Source organism: Corylus avellana, chromosome ca5 (genome assembly GCF_901000735.1).
Source record: "Corylus avellana chromosome ca5, CavTom2PMs-1.0".
Taxonomy (NCBI): domain Eukaryota; kingdom Viridiplantae; phylum Streptophyta; class Magnoliopsida; order Fagales; family Betulaceae; genus Corylus; species Corylus avellana.
The window spans coordinates 16,598,645-16,615,652 of NC_081545.1; the positions used below are offsets into that span (position 1 = coordinate 16,598,645).

Here is a 17,008-nt window from a genome sequence, read left to right on the forward strand (position 1 = left end):
ACCTTCGTGGTTCCTGCTATTTCCTACATGGCTTGAATATTCGCCTAATAAAGATGCAACATTTTGTCTGCCATGCTTTCTCTTTAATAAGTCATCTGGGCATTACGCACAACGTGTATTCACTAAAGATTGATTTAAGAATTGGAAGAAAGATAGAGATGGAAAACATTGTGCTTTTCTTAGTCATGTAGGGAAAGATCCTAATTCATTTCATAGAATGGCTGAGAGAGCATATGATGACTTCATAAACCAATCTCAACACATAGAAAATTTGTTTGAAAATTTCACTTCTGAACAAATTGCAAATAATCGACTTCAGTTGAAAGCATCAATTGATGTTGTTCGAGTGCTTGCATTTCAAGGTATTGCTTTTAGAGGTCGGGATGAAAGTGTGGGTTCAAAGAATCGTGAAAATTTTCTTGAATTATTGGATTTGACGGTTTCATATAATGAAAAGATTGCTGAAGTGATAGCTAATGCTCCAAAAAATGCCTCTTACACATCACCAATGATACAAAAAGAAATTTTACATGTTTTTTCAACCAAAGTGAAAAAGGCAATTCGTGATCAAATTGGTGATGCAGAGTTTTGCATACTTGTTGATGAAGCTCGTGATGAGTCAATGAAGGAGCAAATGGCTATAATTTTAAGATTTGTTGACAAAGATGGCTTCATGCGAGAACTTTTTTTGGGCTTGTTCATGTCTCTGATACTGTGGCATTAACCCTAAAAAAAGGTATATATTCTGTATTGGCTAAACATATGCTAGAGATTCAAAACATTCGAGGGCAGGCATATGACGGTGCAAGTAACATGCGAGGTGGGTGGAATGGGTTGCAAGCTTTTGTTTCAAATGATTGTTCATATGCTTACTACATTCATTGTTTCGCACATCGTTTGCAATTGGCATTAGTGGCGGCATCAAAAGAAGTTATTCCAGTTCATCAATTTGAAGATTTACGGGTTGCCCAAGCTGCTGAATTTGCTTACTTGATTGAAATTGATGAGATTGAGACTAGAAGAGGACTTAATCAAATTAGTACTTTACAACAAGCTGGAGATACTCGTTGGAGTTCTCACTTGAGATCAGTTTCTAGCTTGATCAAAATTTTTAGTCCAGCTTGTGAAGTTATTGTTAAACTCATTGATATGGGAACTACTTCTTCCCAACGAGCAGAAGCAGATTCAGTTCATCAGGGAATGACTTCATTTGAATTTGTATTCATCTTACATCTCATGAAAGAAACTATACAGATTACCGATAAGCCATGTCAAGCATTGCAATCCAAATCTCAAGATATTTTAAGTGCCATACAGCTTGTTTCATCCACTAAAGCACTTATCCAACAATATAGAGATGATAAATGAGATGTTTTACTTGACATTGTGAAGTCATTTTGCAAGAAACGCAACACAGATGTTCCAGATATGAATGCTCGTTATGTTGAGAGACAAGGTCGTGCTCGCCACCAACAAGCCGACTCTACAATTGAACAACATTATCGAGTGGATATTTTTTGTGTCGCAATAGATTCTCAGTTGCAAGAATTAAATCGCCGGTTCAGTGAGCATGCAATAGAGTTGCTTATTCTTGCCTCAGCTCTTGATCCTCAAGTTGCCCGTGAATCTTTTAGAATTGATGATATTTGTCAGTTGGTAAACAAGTTTTATCCGCAAGACTTTACCGATTTCGAAAAAGAACAGTTGGAATTAGAACTTCACCATTATGAGCATAATGTAGTTCAACATTCAAGTTTTGAAGGATTGTCAAATATTTCTGAATTGTGCTAATGGTTGGTTAGAACCGAAAAATCAGCTATCTACCAACTTGTTTTTCGAGTTGTTGTACTTGTGCTTACTCTTCCCGTTTCTACCGCAACTATAGAACGAGCATTTTCAGCTATGAATATTGTCAAAACTAGACTTCGCAACAAAATTGAAGATGAGTTTCTGACGGATTCTCTGATGTTGTACATCGAAACAGAAATTGTTGCGACATTTAGTACAGATTCAACCATAGATGATTTTCGTGATATGAAAAAACAAAAGGTTCCACTTTGATAGGTGTTTGAGCTGAAATTTGAAATCTATTATGAAACAAAGATTTATGAATCTTTTCTCCTGTTTGTTTTTTTGTTAAAACTGAATTGATGCTAATTTTATATATATATATATATATATATTAATTTGATCTTCAATTTTAATATATTTCTCATTTATATATGATTTGACCAAATTTTATGTTTTAATATATTTTTCATTTAAGTTATATATATATATACCTCGGCCCCTGCCCATCATAGAACCTGGCTCCATCCCTGATTTTACCCCTCAATCTCATTCATATTTTGATCATTTTAAAATAGAAATTTTAGTTTTGTCCCTACTTAGACTTTATGCTTTATGAGGTATCGATGAGAGCCAAGTGGCTTACTAGTAACCAAGCATCCAAGCCAACCCCTCGAGTAGGTCCAACTTAATAGATTTTGAGGCATAAGACAACAAATTTAGGTAGGGCCTTTTTTAATTTAAATATTTAATTAAATTATTTTAATTTAAAAAATTCTTCTTGCTTTTTGCCCTAATTTTTTTTAAAAAATTTTTTTTTTTCAAATGATTTGCAAAATTCATCTCTGTTATGAGACATTTAATTTCAACAGATTACATGTATCATATTTTGTGTTGAAATATACATAATTCTTTTTTAGTGGAATGTAATTTGAGCAAAATTAAATTTCTTTATACTAAAAATTATTTTAATAAATGAACTTAGTCAATATGCTTGCTTGTTTTAAGTTTTGGTAAAATTTTGAGTTTAGTAATTTCTTTTGAAGTACAATTACGGTCACTTTCCATTTTTTTTTTCTTATCCTTTATTAAGGCCTTTAATATCTTGGAACTCAATTTTTTTGCATTGACAGTATTGATGTCTTAGTATTATTATTACAATTTTGAATTTTTTTTTTTTTTCATAATTTTATAGTTTAGGGTAATCGGGTCGTGTTTACCCGATTAGACCCGATTATTTTAAACTGGTAAAACAGGTCGTGTCAGGTTATTCAGCTATTTTCGTGTCATAATCGTGTCAGACCCGATTACCCGTTTAGCTAAACAGGTTATGTCTGTGTATAGGCTAATAGTGTAATGGGTACCCGTGGGTCGTAATCGGGTCGTGTCAGGTACCCATTTTGCCACCCCACTTGTAGCCGCCAAGATTGATTTTTGGGTTTATGTTGGGTTTTTTTTGTGGGTGTACATTGGTTTCCATTGTATGCTTATTGTGTACGGGCGCTTGCGATTTTTGATATATACAATAATTACTTATTAAAAAAAAAGTTTTCTTTTTCTTTCAGTTAGGCGAACTTGATTCTTGCTATATTTTTTGGTTTTGGATTTTGCAGTGCTACCAATGTCTATTTTTTTTTTTTTTTTTATAAGTAAAATTGTATATATCAAAAACCTAAAAGGGGCGCAACACAATTACACAGGAGGCACAATACAGGATAAAAGGGTGCGCAACATAGTATGTAAAAAGAGAGGGTCTAAACACCTAATAGACACCCAAAGCTCACAAGGAGCACCCATCAAACCACCTACAAAGCAAACACCCAAGAGAACAACCTACACCCCTAACACTTTAACCTTCCTTCCTTGAGCAAGCCTGAAGACCGAGCCAAGCAATAGCCATAGCTTGCCTACTATTAGCATCCATCGATGCTAACTTCTCCCGCATCCACAGCAACTCCCTAGAGCGGACCGGAGAGAGAGCAACCAGATTAGCACGACTCGTTCTCTCAACTATATCGTCCAATTTGGTGAGAAGCCTCTCATCATGCTACACACCAGCCTTCAACAACCCAAAGAACCAGACTTGGGAATCTTCCAAGCTTTGCATCCTAGCAGAGAAAGCAAGCGGCTTCGTCGCTATGGAAGTCCCATTTTGATCAATCTCAGTGAACTCAAGTGATCTCGTACACTAACTTATAACACCGGAATAGGTCGACGAACCCTCTCTAGAAAGGAAAGACTCTGGCAAAGACTTATTCGACAAATCCACCACAAAATCCTCATCCTTTGTCAACGAGTCCTCATCATCCGGAGAGGAAACAGGAACCAAACTAGAGCTAAGAACCTCAACCGACCCAGAAACCAGTGCAGAATTCGGCCCAAAAACCGACCCAGAAGCCAGCCTAGATCGAGAAACCGGTCTAGAAATCGAATCGGATACCGGCCCAGAAACCGACCCAAAAGAACACCCAACACAACCCAAACCCAAACCCAAAAAACCGACCCTAACTAGCTTACCTTTGGGAATCAGACCCAGCCCGCTAAGGATCCACTCCAACTTGTCACAAATAAACCCTAGCCGCTTCAACTTCTTCCTCCTACCCAAAGCTGCCACCTTCACCGGATATGGGGAAGAGCATAGAGATGACGGAATGACATTCTCCATTTTGTAACAGTCCCACGTGGAACATGCATCCACGCCATCGTACCCAAACTCAAAGCAGCTCGCCACGAGGAATAGATCTTTCTCCTACGATGACAGGAGCTGCGGCCCAACTAACTCCTCCACCTCACAGGAAGGAGATCTCAACATGTCAGCAAAGGACCTTCCAGCTTTAATCCCCGTAGACCCCTCTAAAAGCTTCTCTGCCGGAAGGGATTCGTCATAAGACCCAGAAGAACTAGCCAGCGCAGCCAGCAACGCTCAACCACAAATCTTCGCCAACCCCGCCCAGAGTGGGCCTCTGGGATCCAGATGATACCCTTCCTATCGTCATCCACAAAAGCGACCACCTCCAGGAATTTCCCAGCTTTGTTACTTCCCCCTTTCACCGACAACGACTTCCTTTCCTTGGAAAAAGTCTTGACAAAGCCCTCCAACACCGGCGACTAAGACGCCTCTTCCACTGTAGCTGCCAACTAGGAAGCACACCGATGACCCACCAGAATAAGCCCTACAAACCCCTTCCTTCTTTCCTCCAAAGGTGGCTTCGAAGCCATAGTCGAGAAAAAGTAGTTTTTTGCTTCCACCGAAAACCTTCGCTCCATCCTGGACAATACGACCGCATCCCTCGAAGACAGAAACAGAGCTCAAGCAGGGCGAGCCGATGCGTCACCGCAAGAGCGATGATTGAGAAATCTCGAAGAGAGCAAGAGAGAAAGGCTCTCATCTAGGTAAGTTACGTAAGACAATTTTTGGAAATATAAATGCATAGATTCTTAAAAGAATGATTAATATTAGACAGGTTACTTGATGATATTAAGGTCTATTGGTTTCTTTAAAGTTTGATTCATCGGACAAGATTTCTGGTGAGAAATAGTACTTAAAACAACTGCTGCTGCATAAACAGGCAACTGAATAATTTTTTTGTGTATGTAGTCTAAAGAAACAAATAAATTAAAGTTAAAATGTTATTAATGAATTTTTTTTTAATCCGCTTCTAAGTCTGCAGGGGTTTTTGGCCTTTTTCTCGCTTTGATTTCCTGTTATTTTCTCATTTTAGTTTTTTGCAATTTTCTTGAGATGATGATGTATCGAAGGGGGACTGGAGGCTGTAAAATAGCCTTTTGCAGATGGTCCAGAGCCAAGGGACTCTTTATCTCAAACAAAAGTTGAAAATCAAATCTTCTCTAAAAAATTCAAATTTTCTGAACAAAAGTTGTAGCGGTGTAGCTGAAGTTTAAGTTGGTGATAAAAGACCTGGGCCTGTGTATCAAAGCAACTAACCAATGAGTTAGTTGGAGGTCGGAGCTCATCCAAGAAGCGGGTAATAGATTTGGAAGCGGCGTAGAAGTATCGGTGGTGAGACGCTCAACGGCTTCTTTGTGTAAACTGAGAGAAATGATTCCTATTGTTCTTAAATACGGCTTTTTTCATTCTTGATGTTAGTGGATGGGTTTAAGGGCCGGCAAAACGGGGTGGTGAATCGGGTTCAAGTTTAGGTTTACTTAATCTGTTATGGTCAGTCTGAACACGACCAGTCTAATCTGAGCCAACTTTTTTTTTTCCTAGTTCAAACCTTTTAAAAAATTTCTAAATCTAACGAGCTGCAAAATTCAGGAAAGGGGTAGACTCCTTAGCATAGACCGCTAAATTCAAGCAAAGTACTAGTGACAACAATATACGTTTTACTAGCTTACACCTATACTTTTTTTTTTAACTGGCCATCCGTGGGTCAAATGAGTTTGCCCGTATGATTTAAATCATTTAAATCAAACTCAAATCTTATTATTTCATGTCAGATGGGTTGTGTATTGACAACCTTTTAAATGCTTACTCAACATTATTTTCTTTCGCTTTTTCATCTCTTGTTTCTTTTGCTCATTAATAAATTTTATTTTGTTCTTGATTATATGTAATATCCTATGGTGGATAGGTTCACACTGTAAACGTTATCACTAGCATCAACTGACAAAGTCTTTTGCTTCTTGGATCCTATTAGCTTTAAACAATTTCTCAAATGCCTAACCAATGTAGATGTAGTTGAAGAGTGCTAAATATTGCGTATTTGAATCCTTTCTTTTGCATTTGCTAAGCCTTTAACTTTATTATTTTATGATGTTTTGGTTAGTTTTATTGTTTTAGTGTTTTATAGGTTGTTAAGGGAAAAATGCAACTCATTCCATTAATTCTGGGGCTTAAGACACTTTAGGGAGTATTGGCAACAAATTTGGATCGAACGATTATTTGCACCCGTTGAGTCCCACTAAAAATGCCATATCTAGAGTTGTAAAGCTCGAATTGAAGTGATCTTGGTGTCATTGGAAAGTTAACTCAAAGATCTACAAAGTCATGTTTCATAAGAGTTGGCTAATTTTGAAAGTAGTGCACTCAAGCGCACATTTAGTACGATCGAGCGCACACGCCCTCATCGAAAGTGGAAAGTAATGCACGAGTGCGATCGAGCGCACTTGGCGGACCTAACAGGGCTAAAACCCTAAAATTAGCTTATAAATATCATTCTTTTCTATTGTAAACACACAGAGATGCATTGGGGGCGCTGTGCGTTGTCAATTTTCGTGTTTTCAAGGGTTTTTTGAGCTTTGAACTCCAATTCTTTTGTAAGTATGTCAATTTCAATGAAGTATTTCAATTTCTTTATGATTCCTTGTGTCATGAGAGGCTAAATCTTCAACTAAGGTTGAAGATGAAACCTCACCATTGATTACTTTTATATTTTTATGTTTTATTCATACAAATCCGTCGTTTAATGTAATGTATGTTCGTTTCAATTCAATTGTGTGACAAAATTGTGATTGATTGTTGTTTATAAATCGTGAAATCGTTGGATATTCGTTGTGTTTCATCTAATGGATACATCGAATGATTTGATTGAGACTTATATCCATTGTAATTTACGGATACAGTGGATGATTTAATCTCAATTGAATATTCGTTGTAATTTGTACTAGAGATGGATTCATCGAATGATTCAATTGGTTTATAAAAAACAATAGAACATATATAGGGTTTAATTGTTTGTCGGATGCATGAATGAAAACATGAGAATATATGCTTTGATTTGGTGAGGTGAATTCTAAAACCTTAGTCGTTTATCTTTTGATTATTTTTATTTTATTTAGTTTATTTTCAAAATCAAAATCATTCGGAACTAGGTTAAGATATAATTGATTTAGATAAAAGTTTATTTACACAAACACAATTTCCTGTGGATCAACTTCGCACTTGCATAATCTGTACTACACACGACTCGTGCACTTGCGAATAATTATAATTTGCACACAGTAGTACTAGATTTTGTTTTGCTGAATTTAGTCTTACACCATTTGCATTGGTTTTTTTTTTTTTTTTTTTTTTTTCACACCACCACCCTCATTTACTTCAACAAAATGATTACAAACAAAAGAGGTCTTCTGCCTCTCCTTTCTCTTATGTGAATTGATTGAACGAGCTTTTACATTTGAACCCCTAACCAATCTAGATGTAGAGGCAGTATCATGAACCCCAACACTAATAGTTTCGCATCTATATTAGCACCTAGGCTAATTTTGAACTCATCCTCATTCTCATACTCCTTAATTGTATTTTCATCAACAAGTTGCAAGTTAGCATCCACCATGTTGTAAGTTATACTTCAAACAGAAAATTGATATTAGTACATAACTATACTAATAGGTGGCTAACCATGTCTCTAAAGTTCTAATCATGGCAATTGCAAGCTAAAACTAACAAGCAGTTTAAATTGCAAATTAGTAATAACAAGTAGTATAAATTTAGTAATAACAAACAGTATCATGGCAATACCAAACAGTATTGTGTCGTTTTACGGGTGAGTTGCGTCAAATAATTGTGATTCAGGCTTCATTTTCAGGTCTTTGATTGTAAAGTTCCCCTTTCAGGCAGGGATGCAGATCTAGGATGGGAGATTGTTTGTGGATGTTTATCATGTTTTGCGATCGAATTCTTGTGGCGCAGCGGAGGTGGCTGGGTTGAAGCTTCTCTCGTCGCAACTTTTGGATCATTCGCAGTGTCATTTCGATTCGAGAAGGGGATTGATGGGGTGGAGTCGCATTTAGCGATGGACTGCTATGAAATGGAGTGCTCTATTCCATCGTCACAACAAGGCTTGCTGATTCCTCTTGTGGCGGCGGGTGCTAAGTTTGGGAGACAAAAGAGGAAGGGTATTTTTGGCAATCGCTGGGTAAAGAAGCGAATAGGGTTTATTTGTTCTAAGTTGGATCGAATCCTAGGTAGGCTGGCTTTGAAGCCTAGAGTTAAGCGAATCAGGGGTGGGCTTTTGGATCCCGGGCGTCCAGCCCCCGAGTTAGTCATTGGGTTGGTTTCTGTGTTGGATTTCAAGATGGACGCCGGGTTGGATATTGAATTGGGTTATGGGTCGAATTTCGAGTCAGATTCTGGGTCAGATTTCGGCTTAGAGGACGAGTCGAGTTCTACTTAGTTTCCTGATTTGAATTTGGATCTGGAAACCATCTCGGGTATGGGTAAGCTTCCTCTTTCCATTTCGGGTCTAGTCATGGGTTGGTTCTAGCATCCTCTGCGCTGGATCATCAAATCATCTCCTCTGTCTCGAATGATCCTACATCTTCAGGGTTGGTTCTTTTTGGGTCGGAAAAGTCAGTGGGTAGTTTGGTGTGGGTCTGTCAGGGTGCTTGGGCTCCGAATTTGGTCTTATCTTCAGACTCCTCTCCTTCCGGCAATCCTTCGGGCTCCTTGCTGGATGCCATATGGCCTTATAAGGTTTGTCCCCTCTCTGTCGGAGAAGCTTGCCAGTTTCGTTGAGGGGGTCTCGGTGGTTCCTGATGTTCAAGGTGCTGTAACTTTGGGTGATAGGCTACGTTCGGAGAGTGGGGTCCCTATAGTCCGGTCTATGTACAAGCAAACGTTGAAATATTTTCAGAGAGCAGGGAAAGCAAGGGGCAAGCTGGTGAATAAGTCCTTACTTTTGGAAGCAGTGGGGTCTCTCAATGCTCCTCCGGTGCAGTTTCAATCCATGCCCTTTTTATGGGTTTGTAAATCAGGTTCCTTTCGAGGCGGCAGCTAAGACCGGGGCCTCAACTGCTCCAAAGTCAAGCTTATTACAGAGAGGTTTCCTTAATTCAAGTTCACCAGGGAAAGGTTTTCCTCCGGCTATGAATTCTGTCATTCCTTTGGAGGTGGTTGAGGAATGGGAGGATTCCAGTGGGGGTGGGTATGGGATGTTGCAACCCCATTATTGGCCATTAGGTTTAGGTCCTTCTGGGAGATTGAGGTCCTTTACCCTCTGGACGATTGTCATTTGTCTAAGGAGATTGATGAGTGGGATTATCCGGAACCTCTCGATTGGGATTATGCCGAAGAGGAGGATCCGGCCTTAGCAATTTTGGACGCTATTGAAAAGCACTTTCATAAGGAAACGATTGATGTATTTCGCAACTGTTGATGTTTGCTGAATTTTTGACAACTCGACATCAATATTATCGAACTTGGAATAGCCAAATTGGGGAGCTTCCACATATTCTTGATCTCTTTTTGAGTACATTTCAAAACACATACTTCTAATTGACTCATAATTCATCTTTTGCTTGACTTGTTTGATGGAATCCGCAATCAATTCCTTTAATTGGTCCATAAATTTCGAGCCAAATTGTAACTCTAATGGAGCCATTTTTCTCCTTTTTTATTTTGTTGAACTCACAAAACCAAGATACTCTTAGTTTACAGCAATACTAGGATAAGAACATCTTAACATTGTAACCAAATAGATACTATTCTAATAACCAAACTTATCTAACATAACTCTAAACGATAATATGTCTACCCCTAGAATAACAGAATCTGGTCAAAGGTTATCTTAAACACATCCAAACAAAATAGATCTACTACTAAAACACAATTAAAACCAAGCCTTAAATGAGGAGAAGTATATCCTTGTACTGGAATAAGAATAAAATAAGACACACTTGGAATGGCTCTAGCTTATAGCCAAACACCTCTTGTCTTCTCCAAATAACACTTCCAGATTCAGATTGCACGCTCATGCCGCACAACCCAGCCCTAAAATATTATTTTACAGTCATCAGTAGCGCACCACCATGCCCCGACCTCACCACCACCGCAACGACGGCAAAATACAGCAACGGGAAGATAAACCACCACGGAGGACCAGCTATTGCAACTAACAGTCAGACAAAGCATATTTGTTTTTTTTTTGGGAAAATACATTTTACCCCCTGAACTATCCACACATTTTCACTTTGACCTTCAATGTTTAAAAAGTGACACTTGACTGCCCTCCAAACTTCCAAATTGTTACAATTCCACCGTTCTGACTTTTTTTTTTTCTTCCAAAATGCCTCAACCCCAAGTTAAAAAAAAAAAAAAAAATTGAATTTAAAAAATTAAGGGGTGGCCGGCCACCCCAGTTGGGCCTAGGGATGGCTTCAGCCACCCCAGACAGAACACCCCTTAATTTTTAAATTTTTTCTTTTAACTTGGGATGGGGGTATTTGGGGGAAAAAAAGAAGTCAAAATGGTCGAATTGTAACAATTTTGAAGTTTTTTTGGGGGGTTCAAGTGTCACTTTTAAACATTGGAGGTCAGAGTGCAAATGGGTGGATAGTTCAGGGGGTAAAATGTATTTTTCTCTTTTCTTTTTTTTTTTTTTTTTTTTCCAAAATGCCCCAATCCCAAGTTAAAAAAAAAAAATAATAATAATTAAGGGGTGCCCGGTTTGAGGTGGCCGAAGCCATCCCTAAGCCCAACTAGTAACCGTAACCGATAGTTATCGGTCGGTAATCGGTTAAAAATTTTATATCGATAAGCTTATCGGTCGGTTAATAATTTGTTATCAAAAAACCGATATGACCGATAAGTTTTTTTAATTTTTAATTTTTTTTTTTAATTTTATATTTATTATTGAAACCAAAACGACATCGTTTTGGTTTTTATTTTATATTGTAGTGGATCAATTTTTTGAAAAAAGCTTCAATAAGCTATTTTAGCTAAAAATATACCCCAAAATAACTAATTTTTAATAAGCTATTTTAGGCTTTAACCCAACAAAACGTATTTGAGCCTCAAAAACAAATAATTTTTTGCTCAATTAGCAACTAGTTAAAAGCCCAATAAAAAGCTTACAAAAAACCGATTTAACCTATCGGTTAACCGATTACCGATATGACCGATAATTTTCGATAACATTTCTTATCGGTCGGTAATCGGTTAGGATTTGGTTAACCGATAGCTTATCGGTTACCGACCAATAAGCATATTAACCGGACCGATATGACCGATATACAACCCTAGTGGCTGGCCACCCCTTAATTTTTTAATTTTTTTTTTTTAAAAAACTTGGGATGGGACCATTTTGGAAAAGAAAAAAAAAAAGAAAAAAAAAGAAGTAAGAATGGTCGAATTGCAATAATTTGAAAGTTTGGAGGGGTCAAGTTTCACTTTTTAAACATCGGAGGTCAAAGTGTAAATGAGTGGATAGTTCAGCAGGGTAAAATGTTTTTTTTTTTTTTTTTTTTGAATCGGCTAAGCAGAGAAGGAAATAAGGGAAAAACTCAAAAAAAAAAAAAAAAATTAATATTTCTACAAGAATCGAACTGCTCTGATACGAAATGATAGGAACACAAGAGTTTCTATCGAGAAAATATGGAAATTAAGCGATATATCGACCACTTCGAGGGGATCGAACCTCCAATTGATCACTTCGCGGGGATCGGGCCTCCTATTCTTGCCTTAAGCAAATGTAGTTTTCTTGGATGATTTGCCATACGACATCTGCAACTTGTTGTGCGGAAGCGCCCAAATCTCACACACACAAATATTCAAGCGGAACCAACAAGATTTAGTGTTTAAAGAAAAATGAACAAAATGACAACAAGAACACCAAATTTACGTGGTTCGGCAATTTGCTTATATTCACAGTACAATGGTAGAGAGAGATTTCACTAATTCAAAAGGGGAGATACAAAACAAGAGTGTTTAACCACTCACAAATCCAAATCCCAAATGCCCACATATTCAAATGCCCATCCAAATCCCAAATCCCCTTGGATTTCTCTCTCTACTAACAAATGGAGCAATTCTCAAGCTCATTTTTCACCTTCGTCGTATGGCCTCCTTACATAACAATTCTTCTCCAAACAATTAGTACCCAAAATGCCCTTGGAGACAACTTTAAGAAAATAAGCTCAAAACATGCATTATTATCTTCATTGTTTTCCTAAAGCATCCACCAAAAATTGCTCCAATTCCAATATTTTAATTTCTTTCTTCTCATCTTGTCTTTTCTTACTCTTCACGTCCTAACGTGACTCATTTCTTGTTAAGATAGAATGACCAAAACTTTAGATATGGAAAATCCACATTTTAATGAGAAAGAAGTTCCCTCATGACGAAAAGAACAAATGATACCTCCTCGTCACATGTCTCGTCCTGACGCTCCATTTGACGAGAAACTAGGGAGTCCAACGTTGGTCCCGTTACATGCACGTCCTGACGAGAAACCAGTAGCTTCAGCTTCACTCTCGTTACATGCCCGTCCTGACTCGACTCTTGACGAGAAAACAGTAACTTTCAAGTTCAATCCTGTTACATGCCTGTCTTGAGGGTTTGGGGCGGGTTTTGGCCTTTTCGGCCACTCGACACGAGCCCAGCGGGTTTGAAAAACCCAACCTGCTACCCGAATTCAAACCACCAAATCGGTCGAGTTTTGGGTAGGGCGGGGCGGGTTGGTCGGGTAGGGTAGGGCGAGGCGGGTTGAACACCTTCATCTCCCTCAAACTCATAAATCACCGCCTTCCATCTCCCTCAAACCCACAAATAACTGCCTTAAGGTTGAACCCAAGTAGCTAATGAGGTTTGTTGTTATTCCTCGTATTCTTTGTCACAATTAATAAAGAAAAGCCTAGGTAGCACTAGGCCCCAGGCGATCATCACATCACTCTCACCAATGCCTTACATGCTTTTTCATATTTTTCTTTAAAGTGCCTGTAGAGACCACCATATAAAGAAGAAAAATAATATTAATTTTTTGGGAAAAATACATTTTACTCCTTAAACTATCCATCCATTTGCACTTTAACGTCCAATGTCTAAAAAGTAACAAAAAACCATCCATTTATTTTGGCCATCACTTTTGACGGAAACCTAGTCATATGCGTGGCACATGACACTTTTCAGCCAAAAAGTTTGAAAATGCCCTCAGAGGATAAAGTGTAAACATAAATTACTTTTGGGGGGTGGGAGGGCGTAATGTATAAACATAAATTACTTCAATGAGGTAAATTGTAAACATATAAAAAATAAAAAATAAAAACTTTAAAAAATATACATATAAAAAATAAAAATAAAAACTAAACTAAAACAAAAAAAACTCGGGTTAATTATCTTTTTAGTACTAAGGTTCTCACTCTTTTTTTAAGGATGAACCCTAAAAAAATTTAAAAAAATTATAGCCACCCCATTTTGTCCTTTGGGGGTGGTTTCGGCCACCCCTAGACCATCCCTAGGGCCATCCTCATGCCTCGTATCCCACCTATTAAAATATTATTTTTTTATTTTAAATATAAATTAAAATTAAAATAATAATATAATAGTAATAATAATAATTTTTTTTTTTTATTTTTTTATATGGCCCTTGGGCGGCCACCGTTTGGCCACGAGTTGGCCGAAGCCGCCCCCAAGGGCCGGTTGGGGTGGATCGGCCACCTTAAAGGCCAAACAAACCCACCTGTTTGGCCTTTGGGGTGGCCCTTGGGGGTGCTCCGGCCACCCCCAATGGCCATATAATATATATATATATATTTTAATTTTAATTTTAATTTTTTTTTTTTTAAAAAAAAAAATTATTTTAGTATATTTTAATAGGTGGGACACGTGGCATGAATTTCTCCTAAGGCCATCCTAGCCATTAACTGGAGGCCTCTCCTGTCCAAAAGGATTGGAAAGGATTCGGATCCCCTTAGGGGTAGCTCAACCAGTTATTAAACCAGTTTTTTTAAGGACATGTGACATTTTTTAGGGGTGACACATGGCAGTCCGTTAGTTTGAGCTAGCAGAATGTGACGGAGGTACCAAGTTAGTCTTTTTCCATAACTCAGGTATCGTCTATGATACGATTTGTAACCTAGGTGAGAAAATAAATAAAGTGTGAACCTTAGTACTAAAAAGGTAATTAACTCGAGTTTTTTGTTTTAATTTAGTTTTTCTTTTTATTTTTTAAATAAGTGTTTTTTTATTTTTTAAATTTTTTTTTATATGTTTACACTTTCCCCCTCGAAGTAATTTATTTTTACACTTTACCCCCCAAAGTAATTTATGTTTACACTTTACCCCTCGAGGGCATTTTAGAACTTTTTGTTGAAAAGTGTCATGTGCCATGCACATGACTAGGTTTCCATCCAAAGTGACGGTCAAAATAAACGGATGGGTTTTTTTGTCACTGTGTTAAACTTTGAGGGGGTCAAGTGTCACTTTTTAAACATTAGACGTCAAAGTGTAAATTGGTGGATACCTCAGGGGGGTAAAGTGTATTTTCCCTAGTTGTTTTTAAAGAAAAGCCCATCGCTTTCATCAAAATCAAGGGTATGCATTCGCAGATTATCACAAAAAGTTGTTATGGGTATATCCTAGAGGGAAAACTATGGCAGAAGCATTGAGGAAGAAGAGAGGCTTCATGAACAACGCAGGAAGACTCGAGAAGCTTTAAGACAGTTGAATTTACTTTTTATTTAATTTTGTTGTGTTGCTTTATTTCTTAGTTTCCGCAAGCTTGCATTTTGCTTGTATTTCTTTGCAATTTGTATTACTTGGAAGCTTGTGTTTCAGTTGTATTTGTTGCATTTTAGGCTGGACAGCTATAAAAGTTGGACAGTTATATGGGTTGAACAGCTGCAATTCTATTAGAATACTCTGATAGAATTGAGCCTATAACAATGGTTGCCAACAGATAGAAGGGGTAAGAAATCAGAATGTTGTTTGGCCTTGGATTCTTAGGAGATTGAGCATTCTTGACATTAATCATTATATTTTAAATATATTTCCAGTATTATTCAGAATATCACCATCTTCTTCATTCCATTTCCATAAACAAAGCTTACAAGAAACCAGAAAACCCTTACCTTTGGTATTAAGAGGCACTGATTCTCCATCTTCTACCCACCAAACACTCCAATTTTTTTTTTTTTTTTCATTGCTATGGTTGAGGTACTAGACTCTTTTCAACTTTCTTAACCACTCCAAGAATGCCAAGATGCTATCAAATGCCGTGGAGAGCAGGCTGATGCTTTCCAAGTCCAGACGACCGAAATGTCAAAGATGATCAAAACTATTGTTGTCAACCAGAATCGACCTCCTCTAGAACCACGTGACAAAAGGTATCAACAGCAGGAGCTCCGTGGCAGAAATGACCAAAGCTACTAGCCTCATGATCACCCAGACTTTGAGGATGAAAGATCTCAAGAGGAGAACTAGTTCTTCTACTACTTCTAGACTGCTCTTACCCAGCGGATCCATATGGCTTCCTTCCACATGGAGGAAGAGGCCTTGGTGTAGTTCCAAGATGTTGAGGAAATGGATCATTTCCCTACTTGGCATGTTTTTATCAAGGCTCTACAAACCCGATTTTGCCCTGCTTATGATGATCACATGGAAGCTCTCACAAGACTGAGACAATCTTCTACAGTTGCCTTATACACTTCTCAGTTCAAGGCACTCTCCGATCGCTTTAGGGGTCTCTTTGATGGGAATCAATTAAGCTATTTCTTTAGTGGGCTGAAGGACGAAATCCGCCTTCCTCTCCAAATGTTAAACCCATTGACATTGAATCTGCCTTTGAGTTAGCCAAACTCTAAGAGGAATATTTGCTAAGCATTAGGAAACCCTTTAAGAGCCTGTTTGGGATTGTAGTGGACATGTTTGGTTGTGAGCTTGTGAGCTTTTGGTAAAAGTGCGATTATTGAAAAGTTGTTTACATGTTTGGTAACTACATGTCTTAAGTGCTTTTTTGATGTTACTGATCTTTGGTAACAAAACTAAAAAAATGCTTTTAGTTGTAAAAATGGCAATAAAGGACATGTAATGATTTTTTTTAGTATAGGCTGAAAAAAAAATCATTATGTGACATCAAATATATGTCCTTTTATGTGAGATTATTACATGTTTTTTCAGTAAAGGCCTAAGGTTGGTAATTTTTTTTTTTTTTTTTTTTTTTTTTTTCATTTTATACCAACCTTTTTATATAAAAATGGTTAATGTTAGCTTTTACAAGTAAAAATTATTTTGTAATGGTTTATGTAACAAAACGTCAACATTTTCTTTCTTTTGTACTTATATATAATAAAAAGTGATGTTAATCATTTTCTTTCTTTCCTTTTTTAAAGTATTTAAAGTATTTAACACACTTTTTAACACCACAATACTTCAAAGTATTTAGATCATAAAAAAGAACAACATTCAAGGAGATCCTTCCAACATTTTAAGTAGTTTATAACAAAACAACATTAAAAAAAGAAAAAGAAAAAAAAAGAACAT

At 37.4% G+C, this 17,008-nt stretch overlaps 1 protein-coding gene across 1 annotated transcript; it reads left to right on the plus strand.

Annotated features, from left to right (window-relative positions):
- The first annotated feature begins 762 nt into the window (after positions 1-762).
- LOC132181866 (uncharacterized) lies at positions 763-1,791 on the plus strand. Its single transcript, XM_059595096.1, has 2 exons — positions 763-1,218; positions 1,393-1,791. Exons 1-2 carry the CDS (start codon positions 763-765, stop codon positions 1,789-1,791), a joined length of 855 nt encoding a protein of 284 aa, XP_059451079.1.
- Positions 1,792-17,008: the final 15,217 nt, after the last annotated feature.